General features: G+C 34.9%; 1 protein-coding gene across 2 annotated transcripts in view; it reads right to left on the bottom strand.

Annotated features, from left to right (window-relative positions):
* TLK1 (tousled like kinase 1) overlaps positions 1 to 23,671 on the bottom strand; it is a 141,211-nt gene that overhangs the window by 87,446 nt on the left and 30,094 nt on the right. The window contains exons 2-3 of one of the 2 annotated variants that reach the window (XM_023623112.2): positions 6,870 to 6,988; positions 635 to 709 (exon numbers count right to left, since the gene is read on the bottom strand). In XM_023623112.2, coding sequence (XP_023478880.1) covers positions 635 to 709; positions 6,870 to 6,988 — 194 coding nt within the window. The remainder of the gene's footprint in view (positions 1 to 634; positions 710 to 6,869; positions 6,989 to 23,671) is intronic. The other variant, XM_023623113.2, reaches the window with a different exon arrangement.

The following is a 23,671-nucleotide window of genomic DNA, read 5'->3' on the forward strand; positions in this document are numbered from 1 at the left end:
CCCCCAAGTGGAACATGCACACTTAACCATTGCACCACCAGGTGGGCCCCTGGATTAAGTTTCTTTTTACTCCTCCTTCTACACCCCATCATAGCATTTTGAAAGTTCTATGGACAGTATCTCTGTTGCTTATGCCTACTACTTTCTTCGTTTTATTTTTAGTAACATCTTACCCTGTTTTTCTCTATAGATATGTCAAATCTTAAAGATCACCTGTACTCCTAGATGATTTTCTTTCTCCTCTGTCCCTCCTCTCCCAGAGCACTATCACTAACAGAAATTTGATCCTTAGAATGCTTTTACTTCCACATTACAAACGCCTGAGCTACTATTATTAAAATTTGCCTATCCAATAACACTGCATTTCACCAGCACATTATCACCATCAATTTAAATAAAAACATTATAAGAGGGGCCAGCCCAGTGGCAGAGTGGTTAAGTTTGCACGCTCCACTATGGCAGCCCAGGGTTTGTCAGTTCGGATCCTGGGCGCAGACCTCCACACTATTCATCAAGACATGCTGTGGCGGCATCCCACATACAAAAGAGAGGAAGACTGGAACAGAAGTTAGCTCAGAGCCAATCTTACTCCTCCCCCCCGCCAAAAAAAAACATTCTGAGAGTCATTGCTTACCACAGTCTCACATTCTGTAGCTTCACCTATATTTGTTTGTAAATTTAAATGACTATTCTTAAAATACAAGCTTACCTAAAAAGAACAGAAAAACCAACATTAATTCAATATCATCATCCAACATACAGTCCATACTCAAATTTGCCCAGCTGTCTCAAAAATGTCCTTTATAACTAATTTTCTCCCAATCCAAGAGCAAATGAGGATTCACAGATTCACGCATTGCATTTGGCTGCTATGTCTCTTTTGTCTCATCTAATCTAGAAGAGTCCTTCTGCTTCCCTTTGTTCTTCACAGCACTGAATACTCTAAAAAGTCCAGGCCAGCTCTCCAGCAGGATGTCCCAGGAGTATTTCCTCATGATTAAATTCAAATCAAACATTTCCAGCATGAAAACTACAGGTGATACGTGTTCTTCCTATTGCATCACCTCAGGATGCACATAATGTCAGACTCTCTGCGACACTGCCAATGCAAAGTTTAATCTTGTTTATTATGGTGGTGACCAAAAAAAAATCTCCATTTTAAAAGCACATTTTCTCTTTTGTCATTAATAACTAATCTAGAGCATGAAACTTTGAGACCTTGTAAATATACTGTTCTCCAAAACATTTCACTAAACAGTTTTAAGCATCCACTGATGATCCTTGCCTTCCTTAATCAAATTATTCCTAATAATATTAAATCAAATTAAATGTTGATTCTACATTCCTTCTACTTTCTAAGAGACTACCACATAACAACAAGCATACCTAGCTTGGTTCCTAAGTACCATTCCCCACTAAAATGAAGCAGGCTCCTTGGAGGTCTGTTCACATTCACTGCAGAGACCAAAGTAATACTAGAGAGCAATGGTAGGAATGTGTGTGTATATACAAGCATAAATTTGGCAAAAATGTTTACATCTCTTAAATCCAGATAAAGAGCATGCAAGTATTCCTTGCACAACATTTCCAACTTTTCTCCAGGTATAACATTTTTTTCAAAGTAACGAGTTGAAAAAAAGGGGGAGGACTGCATAAATATCAGTTTGAGAGAATAGGAATAAATAAACGAATACAGAGTGTCATCATAATGTAACTTTAAAACATCAGGAAAAACTCCATTTGTGGTATTTACAACACATAAACAACTGTCAAATCTAAGAGGAAGGAATATACAAATGTTTATAGCAGCTTTATTTGTAACTCTCAAAATATTAGAAACAACCCAAATGTTCCTCATCTAGAAGAAATGTGTTAAAAGAAAGTATGGTATATTTATACAATGGAATACTATTTAGCAATAAAAAATAGCAAACTATTGAGAACATACAACATGGATGAATCTCAAATGAATGCATTATGCTAAGTTGTAGGAAGTCAGACTCAAAAGTCTACATATTGTAATACTTACTCAATTTATATGACACTCTTGCAAAGGCAAAACTCCAAGAACAAAAAACAGATCAGTGGCTGCCAGGGGCAACCTAGAGGACCTGACTACAAAAGGGCATGGGGGAATATTTTGGGATCTATTTTATATCTTAATTGTGGTAGGGGTACAGATTGTATACATTTGTGAAAACTCACAGAAGAAGTATATACTAAAAAGGGTGAATTTTACTACATGTAAATTATATCTTAATAAAAACCATGGGAGTGGGGGGAGGGGAATCATAACTAAACACTTAAAATTTGTACGTTTTACTGTACGTTAATTATGTCTCTATATAAATAAATACACTAATTCATTCAACTCAATAGCTGGAAGAAGAGCCACGGAGAAAACCCAAAAGAACAAGTAAGTAAATTATGAAGACAAAAATCAATGGTGGGAAAAAAAACCAGTGAAAGATTAAAGCCAAAATCTGAAATAGTCTGAAGAGCTTCTTTAAAATAGTCATTAGATTAGTCAGAGCTCTGGCAAAAATGAATAGAAAAGGAGAATATGAAAGAATGATCAGAAAGGAAATAACAAAGGAAGTTTTTAAAAGTATTATAACTACACAGTAATACGTTTGAAAAGCTTAAATGAAATAGATTAGTAAACTAAATAATAGTAAAGACATTAAAATGGTAGTAAAAGACCTCCCCTCCCAACAAACCCCCGGCCAACAGAGTTTTAAGGCGAATGTTTACCCATCTTCCCATGAACATTTCCTATCATGTACAGGATGTTGAAAAGAGTGAAAGAGAAAGCAGCTCATTTCATGGGGCTAGTGTGGTACTGATTTATAAAACAGAAAATGTTCTGTGTCTTGAGAGGGATATGGATTACTACAGGTGTACATGTTTGTCAAAACTCACTAAACTATTACTCGTCAGGTCTGCACATGTATTTCTCTTATAAGCAGATATGTAAGAATCCTAAATAAAACAATTTATCATGTATTAAATCCAGTAAATGTATTTTTTAAAATAGTAAATTATAATCAAGTAGGGTTTATCCCAGAACTGCAAAGTTCAACATTAAAAAAAGAAATTAACGTAATTCACCACATTAATAACCCAAAGGAAAAAATTTTATGATTCTTTCAATCAAGAACCAAAAAATATTTTCATAAAGTTCAACAGCATTTATGATTTTTAAAACAAACAAAAGAACAAAAACTTCTAAACTAACCAGGAACAGAAAAGCTCGTTTAATTTGGTCGTGGTCTTATACATAAAACCTACGGCAAACATTCTACTTAATGGAGAAACTTTAGATGATTCTTCTTGAACAAGACATATACTGAAGGTCATGACCAATATAAGGAATATATATATGAGGTATAGGAAATAAAACTGTCATTTTTAGAAGATACTTATTTCTCTTAGAGAAACCTAGAGAATCAACAAACTATTACAGTCAATAGAAGAGACCAACAGCAAGACTGCTAACATATAAGACCAACCTGTAAAAATCAAAAGCCTCCTAGTCAGCAACAACCAACTAGAAAATATAATAAAAAATACTTTAGCCACAAAAACTTTAAAGTATACAGGAATTAGCCAAAAAGAAAATTCATAAAAACTAACCAAAATTTCTTAAGAACTCTATAGAGAGAACTGAATAAACGGAGGGACATTTCATGTATCTGGATGGGACAACTTAACCTTATAAAGATTTCAGTACTTCTGAAATTAATCTATAAATTCAATGCATTCAGAATAAAAATTCTATTTGAATCTTTTAAGGAAAAAGATATAAATAAGCTATTATAGAGAAAAAAATTCCCAAGTGCCACCAAGCAAATGAAGAGATGCTCTAATTTTACACGTGGGAATAAAGATCCATAAATAACTGTCAAACTTACAAAAGAAGATTAAAGACTTGCTCTAACATATAAAAAAGACATACCAAAATACAACAGTATTTTTTTTTAATGTGATACTAGCACAAGAATTCAGACAGACTACAGGAACATACGAGAAATTTCAGAGACAGATGTGTATATATACATGGCATCTTAATATATGACAAAAGTGGCATCATTAACCAGTGGAAAAATACAGATGATTTAAGAAGCATTGTGGAGAAAACTGGTTTACTAGATGGACAAAAATAAAACTGGATCCCTATCAACATGATATAAAAGGTGAGGCCTAGATGAACTAAAGAGCAAATATGACAGTAAAAATATAAAATGAATAGAAGAAACTATAGAATATCTTGGTGGCCCAGGCATGGGGCCGAAGTATTTAACTCATAGAAGACCATCAGGGTCCACTGGACCCAATTTTAGTTTTTAAGCTTCTTTTTCCAGCAGTTCTAACTATTTGTAAAGATTAATATTTCAGTACTTTTATTCTTTCTTGGAAATCATCCAAACAATAAAAATAAAATTTATTTTCAACAGAATAAAATACATTCTATCTTGCAGTTAATTACCAGATGCCCACTGGACCTTTCATAAATCTAAAATACATTATGGCATCTTACTTTTCCCATATTTTGTTACTACATCATCCTAGGAATTACTTCATTATTATTTGTCATTGTTGATCAATTATTCCCAACCACACTAAAACAAACAAAAACCACTATGATGGTATGACAGGCAAAACAATGGCCCCAGTGATACCCATGCCCTAATCCCCAGGACCTGTGAATGTTACCTTATATGGCAAAAGGGACTTTGCAGATGTGATTAAGGGTGAGGACTTTGAATTGAGGGAAATTATACCCAGATTAGGGTGGGGCCAATCCAATCACATGAGTACTTAAAAGTGTAGAACCTTTCCAGCTGTGGTCAGTGGGAGATGTGACTTCCCAAGAGTAAGAGAGATGCAACACCTGCCGGCTTTGAAGATGGAGGAAAGAGACCACAAGCCAAGGAATGCAGGTAAGGCCTCTAGAAGCTGGAAAAGGCAAGGAAAGGGATCCTCCCCTAGAGCCTCCAGAAAAGAATGCAGCCCTGCAGATACTTTGATTTTAGCCCAGTGAGACTGGTGTCAGACTCCTGACCACAAAGAACTATAAGATAATAAATTTGTGTTTTTTAAAGCAACTTTGTGGTAATTTATTATAGTAGAAAATCAATACAGATTTAATGACCTAAGAGGATGATGCAATAGTGAAATAAACTGTCACCTTTCAGTCATGTTCTTGTGTTGCCCAAAGTACTGCATCATCTTTCAAGAATTTTAAGACTAGACACATTATCTTTGTAGTCTGATTTTAGGTTTCATTGACTCTAGACGAGAATTTAAAAATTTTCATTTTCCACCCAAGATGGTCAAGAGAAGAAAATAACAGAGGAAGACATTTTATAATTATTAGAAAAATCGGAAACTAAATACAAAAAGATAACAGCACCTTTAGACTCTAAAACAGATGGTGGTGACATTACTATATAAGTGAAATCTCAGAGTTGTCAAATGACATTATCCTAGATGAATTTTCTCAAATTCAACAACCAATGAATTGGACAATATATTTCTAAGGAAAAGGGAAAGATGATATTCTCATCAGTCATTCAACAAATGGACTTAATCATATGATATTCTGCAACACGAACCTGGATCATCTCATGCTCAAAGGACACATGACAATATCCTTCATGTTTTATGATGCTTGTGCACCAAAACTTACCTGATACAAAGAGGTTTTCAGTATCTTTAAATTCTTATTAAAATTCCTGATAAAGTTGTTTTTCATTATACCTTTATCCCTACTGCTATAAAATACTGGTAAAACAACTTAAAATACAAAAATAGCAAAAGGGTCTACTTGACCCTGATGGTTAATGGTGATGACTATTTTTCTTAGTATACCAAGTTAGTCAAAACATCAGAGGTACATACCATAAGGCAAAAAACTGGTGAGTTTGATTACAACAAAAGCAAAGAGTTCTGTACAAGGATCCTATACAATGATGGATACCATGAATAAAGTTAATAGACATGACAAAATGGGAGAATTTATTTGCACTGTAGACAACCAAAAGAGAATTAATATGTAGAATATACAAGGAACATGGGAAAATCAGTTTCAAAAAGACAGTAATCCTGACAGTAAAACGGGCAAAGAATTGGAACAATTTACAAGAGACTCCCAAAAAGTTAACAGCAGATGAAGAAATGCTCAAAATAACTTGTGGTACAAGTAAAACAATGTGATGATATTTTATTAAACCATCAAAAATAAGGAATATGGATGAGGCTAAGTGTTTCTGAGGATATCGAAATACTCATGCACTCTGCTGAAAGTGCAGATTAGTATTGTACAACTGTTTTTGTACAATAGCAATCTTGCACTATTTATTCAATTTTGCTCACAAAGGTCAGTAAGAGATCGAGCACAAGAAATTCAATGCAGTGTGAGGTAGTGGGGAATTGAAGACAACCTGATGTCTGTCACTGGAAGGCCTAACAGATACACTATTAAGTTGTATGCAGCAGTTAGAAGCATTAACGTGGATTAATGTACAAAAAGGAACATATACAGATAGGAATATGGGTGATAGGGGCAAAAAAGAAACAAAGGATTGGAAAGGTTAAAAATTATGTAATGGGAAATAGGCAGTACAATCTACCAAACTCCTTTTTACCCCTGAAACCTATCAAGCTGTATGTAACATAATGCCCCTAAAATATGTTATGCCATATTAGAAATCAGGTTTACAAATACTAAAATTTTTTGTATACATTATAAAAATTATAGAAAGTAATAATTTGCTGTTAAGCGCATAGGTAGAGATCCTTTACAAAATATTTTTTAGATCATTTAATACAAGAAAATAATGTCAAATGATTACAGTCTTACTCACTTTAGCTCCAACACTGCAACTGCCAGTGCTCCCAGTGCTCCCACTTGCAACTCCTGTAAATCTAGCTTCCAACAATTCTTGCCTTCTTGGATCCAGACTATGAAGCTCATCCATTGCACCTATTAAGGAAAAAAAAATACACACACATATATAAATTGATATACACACAAACACACACAAAATATATATGGTTAGTTGTGATGTCAATATAGACTTGAATGAATTCTACAAACAGATGAAAATAAGAGACTTTAAGATTTATAATGTACACATTCATTTTCAAAAACAACCTACAGTGGTTTTCCAACACTTGTGACTGCAATCCACAGTAAAAAATATGTCTTTCACCCAACTCAGTACACAGATACATACATACATATGTTGAAAAGTTCCACAAATATTTCTTACTGCATTCAGTGCACTCCAGTTTATTTGAGTCCATTAAAAAAGAAAAACAATGGTTGTGAGCTATTAAATTGATTTCATGAGCCATTAATGGACCCTGGGTCCACAGTTTGAAAAATACCACCACAGTGTAATCTACATATTCTAAGCTTAAACAGAATTTTGGCACTAAGTGACATTACTACTTAAGTATTTTGTTTATATATACCTTACCTGACCAAATATATTTTAAACTAGGAAAAACTGTTTTAATTACCGTCACATCCCATTTTTTCTTGCTAAGGAAGATTAGCCCTGAGCTAACATCTGTTACCAATCTTCCTCTTTTTTTTTCTTGAAGAAGATTAGCCCTGAGCTAACATCTGTAACAATCTTCCTCCATTTTATATGTGGGTTGCCACCACAGCATGGCTGACAAGTGGTACAGGTCTGCACCCAGGATCCAAACCCGCAAACCCAGGCCACTGAAGCAGAGCGTGCTGAACTTAACACTACACCATGGGGCCAGCCCCCCAAAGATATTTTATACAGTTGATAGTTTCAGTTTTTATCAAGTAGATGAAAAGCACACAAATATATCAAACAGATCATTGAGGTAACATCTATTATAAAACATCACCTTGAGAATTATAGGGGAAAAATTATCACTCTCATATAATTACTACCATGCAGAAGAAAGCACCACAAATTCTAGCTAAAGGTCAATTAAACTCTTTAAAATTCTTTTATCCATGTGTGCTAATTCTCTACTGATAAAACCTTACAAGTGACATAAATGAGTGGTTCTCAAAGGGAGCAAGGAGGATATTATCAGAATCTACAATCACATGTGGAATATTTTAAACTACACTAGACCCCTTCCACACACCCTGACATTCCTCTCCTAAAGGTTAAGAACTATTCCTGTAGACTTTATCTTTTAAAGGTCCCTTCATTATCTTTCATTTTCATCTGGTTAGAAGACTAGATGGATAACAGCCATCCTTCTATGTTTATTTGCATCCCTGTACCTGAATATATCAACCCTGTTCACTCCTCCTCCTTCTATCTCAGACAAAGAGGTAACTATCTTTAAAAAGCTAAAGACTTCAATTCGCACTTTTGATCCCATTTCTTCTTGAGATCCAAGGGATCTTGTATTTGCATGTGTCCCATCTCTCTCTTGCATCTTTTCCCTCCTTGACTCTTTCTGCCGTTTTTATATGCCTTTTTTAAAAAACAATTTGACTTGAATTTCATGCTATTATCAAATAATTATTTCCTTAAACTGATAATTTATAATCATATCCTCCTTAGGTCTCTGGAATCTGGTTTCTGTGATAAGTACACTCTTGACAATGTACTTTGAAGTATCACCAATACTTCTATTTTTTGCTTGATTCTGCTATTACATCAGAAACTATGTATTACTCCTTTCTCAGGAATTAAAAAACCTCAAACTCTCAATCCTTGGTTTTTTTAAAACACCCAGTTGTAGTTTTCAGAATTCAACCATCTCTCTTCTGTTTCTCCTCTTGTTCTCTGTTAACTATGAATACCCACCAAGAGTCAATCCAAGACCTTCTTTTCTCTTTTCATACTCCCTCTGGCTTCAAACTGGTGATTCTCAAATGGAACACTATTATATGCCAAGTCTGTAAGTCTTAAGCCCAGCACTGGAAATAAAGCAGTAATAAGACAGACTGGCCTCAAAGAGCTTACAATTCACTGAGATTTTGCTGTGTAAAAAACTATCAATTCTTCACTGGCACAGAATTATTTTGAAAACATTAAATCACATTATAAGAGAATACTATGAAAAACTATATGCCAACAAATTGAACAACCTGGAAGAAATGGACAAATTCCTAGACTCCTACAATCTCCCCAAACTGAATCAGGAAGAAATGGAGAATCTGAATAGGCCAATCACAAGTAAGGAAATAGAAACGGTAATCAAAAACCTCCCCAAAAATAAGAGTCCAGGACCAGACGGCTTCTCTGGAGAATTCTACCAAACATTCAAAGAAGACTTAATACCTATTCTCCTCAAATTGTTCCAGAAAATTGAGAAAGATGGAGAACTCCCTAACACATTCTATCAAGCCAACATCACTCTGATCCCCAAACCTGACAAGGACAACACAAAGAAGGAGAACTACAGGCCGATATCACTGATGAACATAGATGCAAAAATCCTCAACAAAATTTTGGCAAACCGATTACAGCAATACATCAAAAAGATTATACACCATGATCAAGTGGGATTTATACCAGGGACACAGGGATGGTTCAACATCCGCAAGTCAATCAACGTGATACACTACATCAACAAAATGAAAAACAAAAACCACATGATCATCTCAATAGATGCAGAGAAAGCGTTCGACAAGATCCAACACCCATTTATGATAAAAACCCTCAGTAAAATGGGTATAGAAGGAAAGTACCTCAACATAATAAAGGCCATATATGATAGACCCACAGCCAACATCATACTCAATGGACAAAAACTGAAAGCCATCCCACTAAGGACAGGAACAAGACAAGGGTGCCCACTTTCACCACTCCTATTCAACATAGTACTGGAGGTGCTGGCCAGAGCAATTCGGCAGGAAAAAGAAATAAAAGGAATTCAAATAGGTAACGAAGAAGTAAAACTCTCGTTGTTTGCAGACGACATGATCTTATATATAGAAAACCCCAAAGAATCCACAGAAAAACTATTAGAAATAATCAACAACTACAGCAAAGTAGCAGGGTATAAAATTAACGTGCATAAATCAGTAGCATTTCTATACACTAACAATGAACTAACAGAAAAAGAACTCAAGAACTCAATCCCATTCACAATCGCAACGAAAAGAATAAAATACCTTGGGATAAACTTAACCAAGGAAGTGAAGGATCTATACAATGAACACTACAAGACTTTCTTGAAAGAAATTGACGATGACATAAAGAGATGGAAAGACATTCCTTGCACATGGATTGGAAGAATAAACATAGTTAAAATGTCCATACTACCTAAAGCAATATACAGATTCAATGCTATCCCAATCAGAATCCCAAGAACGTTCTTCACAGAAATTGAACAAACAATCCTAAAATTCATATGGGGCAACAAAAGACCGCGAATTGCTAAAGCAATCCTGAGCAAGAAAAACAAAGCCGGCGGAATCACAATCCCCGATTTCAAAACATACTACAAAGCTACAGTGATCAAAACAGCATGGTACTGGTACAAAAACAGGTCCACAGATCAATGGAACAGAACTGAAAGCCCAGAGATAAAACCACACATCTATGGACAGCTCATCTTCGATAAAGGAGCAGAGGGCCTACAATGGAGAAAAGAAAGTCTCTTCAACAAATGGTGCTGGGAAAACTGGACAGCCACATGCAAAAGATTGAAAATTGACCAGTCTTTTTCACCACACACCAAAATAAACTCAAAATGGATCAAAGACCTAAAGATTAGGCCTGAGACAATAAGTCTTTTGGAAGAGAATATAGGCAGTACACTCTTTGACATCAGTTTCAAAAGAATCTTTTCGGACACTGTAACTCCTCAGTTGAGGGAAACAATAGAAAGAATAAACAAATGGGACTTCATCAGACTAAAGAGCTTCTTCAAGGCAAGGGAAAACAGGATTGAAACAAAAAAACAGCTCACTAACTGGGAAAAAATATTTACAAGCCACTTATCCGACAAAGGGTTAATCTCCATAATATACAAAGAACTCACACTGCTTAACAACAAAAAAACAAACAACCCGATCAAAAAATGGGCAGAGGACATGAACAGACATTTCTCAAAAGAAGATATGAATATGGCCAACAGACACATGAAAAGATGTTCATCATCGCTAATCATCAGGGAAATGCAAATCAAAACTACACTAAGATATCACCTTACACCCGTTAGATTGGCAAAAACATCCAAAACCAAGAGCGACAAATGTTGGAGAGGTTGTGGAGAAAGAGGAACCCTCATACACTGTTGGTGGGAATGCAAACTGGTACAGCCACTATGGAAAACAGTATGGAGACTTCTCAAAAAGTTAAAAATAGAAATACCCTATGACCCAGCCATCCCATTACTGGGTATCTATCCTAAGAACCTGATATCAGAAATCTCAAGAGTCCGTTGCACCCCTATGTTCATCGCAGCATTATTTACAATAGCCAAGACGTGGAACCAGCCTACATGCCCAGAAACTGATGATTGGATAAAGAAGATGAGGTATATATACACAATGGAATACTACTCAGCCCTAAAAAAAGACGAAATTGGCCCATTCACAACAACGTGGATGGACCTCGAGGGTATTATGTTAAGTGAAATAAGCCAGTCAGAGAAAGACGAACTCTATATGACTCCACTCATAGGTGGAAATTAGTATATTGATAAGGAGATCTGATCGGTGGTTACCAGGGAAAAGGGGGGGTGGGGGGAGGGCACAGAGGGGGAAGTGGTGTACCCACAACATGACTAACAAAAATGTACAACTGAAATCTCACAAGGTTGTAATCTATCATAACATTAATAAAAAAAAAAAAAAGTTTATTGTTGCTATAAATATTCTTGTACAATTACTTTTGTGAATAAATGTTTCATTTCTCTTGAGTAAATATCCAGGAGTAGAACTGATGGATCACAGGGATGTTACATACAAACTATTTAAGCAACTGCTAAAAGTCTCCAAAGTAGTTGCACTATTTTACAGGCCTATATGCTTGCCAATATTTGATGTTGACAGTCTTTTTATCTTTAATTATTATAGCACTGTGAAGTGCTATCCAGCTTTGATTCTGATTTGCATTGCCCTGATTACTAATGATGTTAGCACTTTTTCATGAGCTTGCTGGCAATTTGTATATCTTTATTGCTGATATTAAGAATATTTTCAAGTTGGTTGCCCAACTTTTTATTAGGTTGTTACTGATATGTAGAAATTAATTAAGTATTCTAGATACAAGTCATTGTTAAATAGTAGATAGATAGAAGATAGACAGAAAAAACATTTTCTCTGAGTCTCTGACTTTTTTTCCATTTTCTTAGTGGTTTTGTTGACAAGCAAAAGGGCTTAATTTTGATGAAGTGAAAATTATCTAATTATCCTATTTATAGTTATTTTTCTATTCTAAGAAAATTTGGTATGCCCCAAAGTAAAAAATATAATCTTCATAAAGTTTTATGTTTTTCTGTTTAGTTCCATGATTTATCCTAAATTAATATTTGTGTATGGTATGAGGTCAAAGATTTTTTCCCCATGGTTTTTCCTGTTTTATTACCACCATTCATTGAAAAACAAAAAGGCAAAATTCTTCCATCCACCAATAAAACAGTCTTAGTGGCTCTGTCAAAAGTAAAAAAAAAAAATAAGTATATGGTACTTATATAAAGACAGACATATAAACCAATGGAATAAAATAGAGAACCCAGAAATAAACCCTCATTTATATGGTCAAATGATTTTAGACAAGAGTGCCAAGACCATTCAATGGGGAAAGGACAGTCTTTTTGACAAATCGTGCTGGGAAAACTGGATATCTACATTAAAAAATATGAGGTTGGACCCCTACTTTAACACCATATACAAAAATTAACTCAAAACAGATCAAATACTTAAACATAAGACCTAAAACTATAAAATTCTTAGAAAAAACACAGCAGAAAAGCTTTATGACATTGGATTTGGCAATGATTTCTTGGATATGAAATCAAAAGCAGGCAACAAAAGAAAAAACAGATAAGCTGGATTTCATCAAAATTAAAAACTTCTGTGCATCCAAGGACACTAACAAGGCAGCCCACAGAATGGGAGAAAATATGTGCAAATTATATATTTGATCAGGGATTAATATCCAGAATATATAAAGAACTCTTACAACTCAACAACAACAAAAATTCAATTAAAAAACAGGCAGAGGCATACACAAAAATAAACTCAAAATGGCTCAAAGACTTGAAGGAAACACCTGAAATCATAAACTTCTGGGAGAAAACTTAAGTAGTATACTCTTTGACATCGATCTTAAAAGGATCTTTTCGAAAACCATGTCTTCTTGGACAACGGAAACAAAAGAAAAAATAAACAAGTGGGACTTCATTAGACTAAAGAGCTTCACGGGAAAGGAAACCAGGATCAAAACAAAAAGACAACCCAACAACTAGGAGAAAATATTTGCAAATCATATATCCAACAAAGGGTTACTCTCCATAATATATAAAGAACTCACACAACTGAACAACAAAAAAACAAACAACCCAATCAAAAAATGGGCAGAGGATATGAACAGACATTTCTCCAAAGAAGATATACAAATGGCCAATAGGCACATGAAAAGATGGTCAGCATCACTAACCATCTGGGAAATGCAAATCAAAACTACACTAAGATATCATCTTATACCTGTTAAAATAGCTCTAATCACTAAGACAAAAAATGAATGTTGGAGAGGTTGTGGAGAAAAGGGAATCCTCATACACTGCTGGTGGGGAAGGCAAACTGGTGCAGCCACTATGGAAAACAGTATGGAGATTTCTCAAAAAACTAAAAATAGAAATACCATATGATCCAGCTATCCCACTACTGGGTATCTATCGAAAGAACTTGAAATCAACAATTCAAAGTGACCTATGCACTCCTATGTTTATTGCAGTATTATTCACAGTAGTCAAGACATGGAAGCAACCCAAGTGCCCATCGACCAATGAGTGGATAAAGAAGATGTGATATATATATACATGCAATGGAATACTACTCAGCCATATAAAAAGACAAAATCATCCCATTCACAACAACATGGATGGAACTGGAGGGTATTATTTTAAGCAAAATAAGCCATACAAAGACAAACACCATATGATTTCACTCATATGTGGAAGATAAACAAACACACAGACAAAAGGGAACAGTTCACTGGTTACCAGGGGAAAGGGGATCAGGGGTGGGCACAAGAGGTGAAGGAGAGCACTTATATGGTGACAGATAAGGAATAACGTAGAACTGAAATTTCACAATGTTGTAAACTATTATGAACTCAAGAAAAAAAATGGCCTAAGGACTTGAATGGACATTTCTCCAAAGAAGATATACAACTGGCCAATAAGCACATGAAAAGAGGCTCAGTATCATTAATCATTACAGAAATGCAAATTAAAACCACAATGAGATACTATTTCAACCCATTAGGATGGCTATTATCAAAAAACAGAAAATTACAAGTGTTAGCAAGGGTGTGGAGAAATTTGAACTCTTGTGCATTACTGGTGGGAATATAAACTGGCACAGTCACAGTTCCTCAAAAAATTAAACATGAAATTGCCATACAATCCAGAAAGTCCACTTCTGAGTATATATCCAAAAGAAGTAAAAGCAAAGACTCAAATAAATATTTGTACATCCATGTTGATAGCAGCATTATTCTTAATAGCCAAAAGGTAGAAGCAACTAAGTGTTCATCAATGAAAGAATGGACCAAAAAAAAATGTGGTATGTATATAAAATGGAATATTATTCAGCATTAAATACAAAGGAAATTTTTCTTTAAGATAGAGTTGTTGTTTTTTTTTTTTAAAGATTGGCCCTGAGTTAACATCTAGTGCCAATCTTTTCTTTTTCTTCTTCTTCTCCCAAAAGCCCCCCAGTACAGAGTTGTATATTCTAGTTGTAGGTCCTTTTACTTCTGCTAGGTGGGACACCACCTCAGCATGGCTTGATGAGTGGTGCTGGGTCTGCCACACCCAGGATCTGAACTGGCCAAACTCTGGGCTGCTGAAATGGAGCATGCAAACTTAACCACTAGGCCATGGGGCTGGCCCCTACAAAGGAAATTTTGACACAGGCTACAACATAAACTTTGAAGACATTACATTAAGTGAAATACGCTGGACACAAAAGGACAAATACTGTATGATTCCACTTATATGAGGTTCTTAGAGTAATCAAATTCCGAAATAGAAAGTAGAATGATAGTTGCCAGGAGTTGAGGGGCAGGGTGGAATGGGGAGTTAGTGTTTAATGGGTACAGAGTTTGAGTTTGGGAAGACAGAAAAATTCTGGAGATGGATGGTGGTGATGATGGTAGTACAACTACATGAACATACTTAATGGCACAGAACTGTACACCTAAATTTTATATTACATATATTTTACCACAATTCTTAAAAACATACGTGTGCTATATACAATGTCTACTCTTTGGCTTGGTAACTGACGGATGGCCCACTGGAATTTAGCAGGGAACATGAGGACATCAGTTCCTACTTTGACCTGGACTAGCTAATAATGTGGTATTTTGTTTCCCATTGTTTTTGTGTCTTAGATGTATAGCTTCCCCTAGGATCTCAACCCTCTCCAATGAGGTCCTGGAGGAAGCTATAGACTGAAGGAACAAACGAAAACAAAACAGTTTCCAACTGAAAACCCTTACTCGGGGTTCCAACCTCACTGTAGTCCTTACCACCTTCTAACAAGTTTTTATGACATTTTAAAGAGGCAATATATACAACAGCCTCTAGTATAACTCCTGGCACATAACAGATGCTTAACAAATATTAGTCTATCTGTCTAAAAATCTAACCTTGAATACGGGAGCCTCACTTCTCAAAATGCAGTCCATTCACCAGCAGCATCTGTTACTACCTTAAACGCTTATAAAAAATACAAAATCTTGAGTCCCACTCCAGACCTACCAAATCAGAATCTGCATTTTAACAAGATCCTCAGGTAATTACTATGTGCACTCATTTTTAAGAAGCACTGCTAAAGAACAGAGGTCCACAAACTTTTTCTTTAAAGGGCCTGATCATAAGTATTTTAGTCTTTGTAAGCTGAGAAACAAAATCATGCAGATGCTTATACAATGAGAGAAAAACTTCCCGCGAACTTTTTATTGACAAAATTCAAGATGTAGTAATAACCGAGTATAATATTTTATAACATATGTCTGCTAATGAAAAGAATGGAATGGGGGGGGGTAAAATTTCACTTAATTTGACTTTCCCATCATCAAAATTCATTGCAAATACTCGTCTGATAATGCTGATCAAATTTTATGTATTTAACTTTGAAAATGTCTTTTCTGACAGATAGGTACTGCCGAATACTAATATCAAGCCATAAGCATATGATTTTAATTGAGCATATTCATTACTTGGAAGGCAGTCATAGAAGTCTATTAGATTCTTTTGATATTTGCCTTTTAGTATGTCATTACATTGCAATTAATCGCTTCCAATTGAAGGTTAGGTAGAAGTTCCTCAAGTGCACAATTTAATGGATTTTGAAACACAGAAACTTTCTTTGCACTTGCATCAATGTCTGAAAAATGCCGCTGGAATACAGTTTGAGGTTGGAAAATACATGCAAGCAAATTCACGTGGGGATGGAAATCTCAGTTTGACAGCATGAGAAGTATATAAAGCAGCTTGATGTTACCTGTGATTCAAACATCAGTTGCCACTGATATGACTTTAATGCAGCTAAACTTTGCATATAAGCACTATTTGTCTTTTAATTTTAGGTTAAATTCATTTAAAAACATTTCTAAGTCTGCAGAAAAACCTAATTTCCAAAGTTAAGCAGTATTTGATAAGAGTGGTTGAGGGCTGTTTGTTCAGAAAAATTTCAACATCAGTCCTAAGCTCAAAGCCTTCCAATAAAATTTTACCACTGCTAAGCCAGTCAAGATATTCAGCTTCTATTTCTAACAAAAATTCATGCAGCTGATGCTAGTTAAGACCAGAGAGCAAATGAAGTTCACCATTGACAATACTGATTCAATAACACATGATAAATTCAAATGTTTTCTGCAAAGTACCTGCTAGCCAATAATACAACGAATAACCATATGCTTTGAACACTTCACATTTTTACAAGCTCTGTAAGTTTGTCCAACTAAGCCTTTTTCTGTTCTACATGTATTTTTACCACCATCAGCTGTAGCACATCTTAGCAGATTCCACTTCAGACTGTACTTAGTGTTTTCTCAACTTTGAAAATATTCTCGCCTATAGTTGTTCTACAGACTAATCACAGAGGCTAATTTTTCTGCCACTTCAAACTTGGCATTTATGCCTCAAAGAAACAACCACAGAGTAGTATCAAGAACATCTGTCAATTCATCAAGAGCCAAGGAAAACACTCTAAATCACTTTCCTTGTTTTTTAATTGACTATCGATGTTGCTTCAAATGTCCTCAAGTCTTCAAGCAACTGTTCTTGCCAAAAAGTTAATAGTCTAAAACAAGTTTATTTTCTCTGGACACATTTTTTTCACCGCTATCACACACAATTTAATTAACTCGCCATCAATAAATGGCGTTGCTTGCTTGGCTAACAAACAAGACACTCAGAAACCTATTTTAGCAGCAGCCTCATTTCCAATTTTTATTTTCAGGAAGAAATTATGCTATCATGAGATATTCCATTTTAAACTATTACTTTAAGAAAATTGAAAGAGTTGAGAATGCTATAGTGTATGCTTAGTCTAGTAATGTCAATATATACTGTATTCTATCACAGCTACGATGTCAAGGTATAAGAACAACATTTACCTATGTAATTCAATAACAAAATAATATACGCTCCACTGTGCCTTAAAAGCATGTCACTAAAAGTCTATTTTTCTTTTCTTTTCTTGTTTTGACATGATAGATGTGCACTGGTATAAAAAAAATTTTAAAAATATTGCAGACTGGCAATACACGTGGCACTCAAAACAGGTTGTAACTGCAGCGCTGTAATTTGTAGTGCACCAAAAGCAGTACAAAGAGATGAGAATGCCATATAGGGTCTCGGTCACAACTACTTAGCTCTGCCATTTTAATATAAAAACAGCTGTGTTCCAGTAAAACTTTATTCATGGGCACTAACATTTGAATTTCATGCATCACAAAGTATTCTTCTTTTTTTTTTTTACCATGCAAAAATAGTTTGCTGACTCCTACTGTAGCAAACACATTTCAAAGATTCTAATCTTTTATGGAATCAAACTGTCATTTCCGAAACTTACCCAAACATTTGGTCCTCAGTTGCAAGAGGTGAGACTTTCTAAAGAATATATAATTTCGCCATAATCCATTAACTTCTTTACTATACAATAAGTGTTTATACTTTTCAAAAAGAAGAAAGTATAAAAGCTATATGAAGACTATACCACCCTTAAAGAATACCCCTTCTCAAAATACAACCACCTGTCTCCTAATTATGCTACTATTGTTACTAAACTGCTCCCTAAAATTTACTGTAATCCCCAAACTTCACATAAAATATATAATAAGGGATGTCACCTCCCAAAATCAGAGATCAATCACATCCTATTCTATGAAGAAAAACTTGGGGGGGAACAAGATAAATAAAGGCCACAATTTGACCCATTAGTGTAGTTTGTCATGACCCCTTCTAATAAACATTTTTTCTCCCTTTCTTTGACACACACACTCACAAACTCACTCAATAAATGTCCGTTATTATAAAAGTATGCTCTCTCAAGGTGGCCAATCTAAAACAGGATGCATGTATTTGGACATATTATTAGTCATGGTTAGTCAACACTACTTATAGTCATGCCATTTTTTATGACAAGGAATCAATTTTTCATTATATCATTTTTTAATTACCTTAAGTTTTCATCTTCCTTGGAAGATAATCAAAACAAAATCAAAATATCTAGAAAGCATGTTTTCAAAATGTTATCAGTTACCAAAACACTAAAGAAAGGAGTTTGTTCACTAAGACCTTTCCAACAGTAAATTCAACTGCTGCTTACCCATCAACTTCCATTTTTAAATTTAAAACTTCCTGAAGTCTGAAAACATTTTAATTCATTCCAGATTTTAATTGTTACTTTTCATATTACATTTGATAAGCTGATTTATACAGAACATTAAAGGTCTTTCTTCTGTCAAATTTTTCACATTATGTCTGATAAGGCAGAGAATTGATTAAAAACAGAAATATCATGTTAGAAATTATTTCAACAAGATAAAATATTCCATTTAAATCATTCCTTTTCATTAGTTTTTTAATGCATTTGAAAGTATAGGAAACAAAGAATTCAAGCAGTCTACACTATTTAACACTCTAGTATTACTTCTGACTCTTGTCTTTAAAGATTCATTTTAACATGGTTAATAAATAGAACACATCTATTTTCATATACAGTATTTTGTACCATGTATTTAGTGAACACAGTTATTTTTGTTGTCTACATTATATACCATCATTTATTCCACAGTTTGATTTTCTATTTAAAACCAAATATTCTAATTTTTTGGCAGTTAAATGAATACGTTAAATGAGCTATCACAAAAGCTGCCCAATTTATTTTCTAATAACCTTTCTCCCCCATGAATCTAATAAAAACACTGCCTAGATTTTTTCTAATATTTTAAATATTAACATTTGGAAATCTAATCCATTTAGAATTTAACTGTTTATACCTAGAGATTTTTTCCAAAGGAAAATGTCATACAATTTCTCACAAATTCAACCTTTTCCCACTGATTTGAAACACCTCTCTGGTTATCTATCACATTCCCCAATAAACATGGGTCTATTTCTGTACTTTATTCTGTTTCATCTATGTCTGAGCCATGTATATCTATCCATCTACTTATCCACACATACAAATATATATGTATGGTGTATGTGTATATATATATACATAAATACACTCACACCCCAAATATTTCACCTAGAATGACTGAAAAGAGTAAGCATAGAAAGCCAAGTTTCTGAATCGAGTCTACACATTCAGTTACATAAGCCTGTGGTAAAGAGAAGACAGATCTGATTTAGAATCACTCCAAGTCAGATTAATAGTCATTTTAAACAATTTTGTTGTAACCCTTAGAGCAAAGGATTCAGACATACTGAGATCAAATTATTCATATAAAGAAACACAGCTTGCATCAGAGGTAAAGCACGGAGAGTTTTGGTTTTTGCTCCTCTATACTGTCATGACCCTAAAGAATGAGTAATTTAACTTCAATTTTATTCTTACAAATAAAAAGTAATGTCTGGCAGCTAATTTTTCTTTCATCAAAAAAAACACAACTGATAGATAAGTCATCTAAGTATGGCCAAGTTCTTTAAAGTCTCCATGTTTCAGCTTCCTTACATATAAAATGGAGATTAAAAAAATAAAAATAAAAAAGTACACACCCTGTAGTTGTTAGAGTAAAATAAGTTTATATGAAGAGTTCTGAGGGGCCAGTCCTGTGGCCAGTGGTTAAGTTTGTGCACTGTACTTCGGTGGCCCAGGGTTTTGCCAGTTCAGATCCTGGGTGCAGACCTAGCACTGCTCATGAAACCATACTAAGGCAGTGTCCCACATAGCACAACCGGAAGGACCTACAACTAGAATATACAACTATGTACTGGGGGCCTTTGGGGAGAAGAAGGAAAGAAAAGAAAAGATTGGCAACAGATGTTAGCTCAGGTGCCAATCTTAAAAAAAAAAAAAGAGAGAGAGTTCTGAGGGGCCAACCCGGTGGTGTAGTGGTTGAGTTTGGCATGCTACACTTTGGCAGCCTAGGTTTGTCGGTTCAGATCCCAGGCGTGGACCTATACCACTCACAGCCATGCCATGGCAGTGGCCCACATATAAAGCACAGGAAAACTGGCACAGATGTTAGTTCAGGGCTAATCTTCCTCAAGCAAAAAAAAAAAAAAAAAAAAAAAGAGGAAGATTGGCAACAGATGTTAGTTAGCACAGGAATAACCTTCCTAAGCCCGCCCCCCCCCCCCCAAAAAAGAGTTCTGAATTACACCTGTCACTTAGTAAGTATTCAATAAATGTAGGTATACATGTATGCTAAACACAAGTGATCAATAAACACTGGCACATATAATATCTATAAGCTCTGTTCCAGCTTACTCCCTGAGGTCAGAAGATCCTGGTAGGTAGAATGGCATATACTACAATGTCTAATTTCTTTTTGTTAATGTAGTAGTGATATAACTAACTCCTCTGCTCTAGTTTCAGGCTTATAATAATTTGCTATTTTTAAAATCAATCTCTCTATACACGTATACATATGCATACATATAAATGTGTGTACATACACATAGACACACATATATATCTATTTTTATACTAGGCTATTTTTCTATTTTAACATATAGTCCTCATTTTAAAGATAAGGAAATTGAGACACTGAGAGAGGTTAAGTTATATTCCTTTTTGTTAGAACTTATATGCACTCAACTAAGGATCCTTGTCCCCAAAGAAGGGCCCAAAAGAAGGGTGGAAGGGTGGAAGGGTGTGGGTGTGAGAGAGAGAGCAAGTGAGCAGAGAAAGTACGTGTTTGCACATGTATGAAGGAAGATTCTCTAGGAAAGCTCCAAAATAAGGAGTTTGGCAAAAACTGACTTAGTACTTACCTTCTCCTCACTACCAGAAAGTCAACTGGTATCCAGTCCCTAATCTAAGTACTAATTACTTTTTAGTTTCATGCGTTTTCCCATTACTAATGTAACACATGCTTGTTGAAATAAACGATACAGAATATAAAAGTGAAAAGTCCCAATACTTCTCTGTCTCCCAAAATCCCACTCCTCAGAGGTAACCATTTGATATACCCTCAAAAGAAGAGTGATGACTCACTGCCCTGCAGTACCCCTTTTTGGTCTATTCTTCTATCCCAATAGTGCAGGGTGAGCAAAGGGCTACAGACGGTTTTATTTAGTCCATCTCCAGCAGGGAAGTAAACCTCTGACCAGGAAGGAAGCTGCATGTACTATATGTAAGAAGTCCAAGTTGAGCACTATCTACCTATAAAAACACTATCTAAAACAATTATTATAATAAACAAGGATAAAATATTCCAAATGTTTATACAGTGATTTCAACATATTATTTCACCAACATCATCTCTATCATACCCTCAATGAGACTCCTAAAATAGATTTCTGTGGACATTTATTGTAGCAATATAGCTGTAAGGTTAAGAGCATGGGCTCTGCTGCTAGACTGAGTTCAAATCCCAGCTCTGCCACTTAGTGACCTCCTCATCCATAACATCCTGGTAATAACAGACCCTACCTTGCAAAATTGTTATGTGAATTAAATAAGATAATGTTTGTAAGCCCTTAGCAGATTCCTGGAATATAAAGCCTCAACAATTTTGACTTACTATTATTGAGTCCCAGAAAATAAGCAAGTTGTCCAAAATTGTATCCCAAGTAAATCATGTGAGAAAACAACAAAAGGTTATTAGCAGACAACAGAGCAGTCCAATTTACGCACTTATTTTCAGTTTCTCTAACCTAAGCCTTCAAACAGGGGAGGAAAAAATAAAGTTTCTTAATTAATAAATCCACAAGATTTCCCAAAAAACAGACTACTCTGCTTAGGAACCCTACCTGCTCTAAACGCCCACATAGACATGTTTAACACAAATTATCCTGCTTCATGAAAATAAAAATAATCTTTAACCATCATTCCTAGTACTAAATCGCTATAAAACTCTGAAAATGCCTAAAGTTTAGGTTCCAGATACATAAATTAGCGCATAAACCCATTAAGATCATAACGTTCCCCCAGAAAGACATACTTCCAATAATCAATGTCAACATTCAGGTTTATTTTCTTGCCGTCTTTTTCTTGTATACTTTTATTCAACAATTAAGATTACACTTCATAGTAGCTCATGGCATTCAAAGGTGTTTCTAGGTTTACAATCTCAGCCACAGCAACCCTGAAAGTTGATAATGTAATAAAATTATCATTTGCTTAGGTGCTGCTAAATGAGAGGAACTTACATAACCTCTATGTGTCCAATTCTCAGTCTGGATTTGTTTTTACTTATCGGTAGTTAAATATTCAGAAACTCATATAGTTACCCAACCCCCTACTGAAAAGCTTTCAAAAAAGTCCCCCCTAAATAAACTCAATAAATAATATTAATGATGAAAATGACAGTGGCAATTCTTTGCCATAAAAACCAAGTTTCAGATAAATTATAAACTTAAGTATTTATATAATAAGTTCACTGCATGTTAATGTTACTACTCTAATAATATAATGCAGCGTAATGCAGCACTTCCCTGCTGGAGATGGACTAAATAAAACCGTCTGTAGGGGTTTTTTGGGGTTTTTCTTGGCTAAGGAAGATTCACCCTGAGCTAACATCTGCTGCCAATCTTCTATTTTGTACATGGGTCACCGCCTCAACATGGCCACTGATGAGTGGTGTAAGTTCATGCCAGGGAACTGAACCAAAGTGGAGCACACTGAACTTAACCACTAGGCCACCAGCCAGTCCCTAATGCAGTGTACACGTTTTAATGAAGTTTATTTAAATTTCCTTACAAATAAACTTTTGTGCTAAAACTAATGATTGTCAAGGTTGTGCGATAGGTATATTAGGATTCATTGCAATATTCACTCTACTTAAATAAA

This window comes from Equus caballus, chromosome 18, assembly GCF_041296265.1.
Source record: "Equus caballus isolate H_3958 breed thoroughbred chromosome 18, TB-T2T, whole genome shotgun sequence".
Lineage (NCBI taxonomy): Eukaryota > Metazoa > Chordata > Mammalia > Perissodactyla > Equidae > Equus > Equus caballus.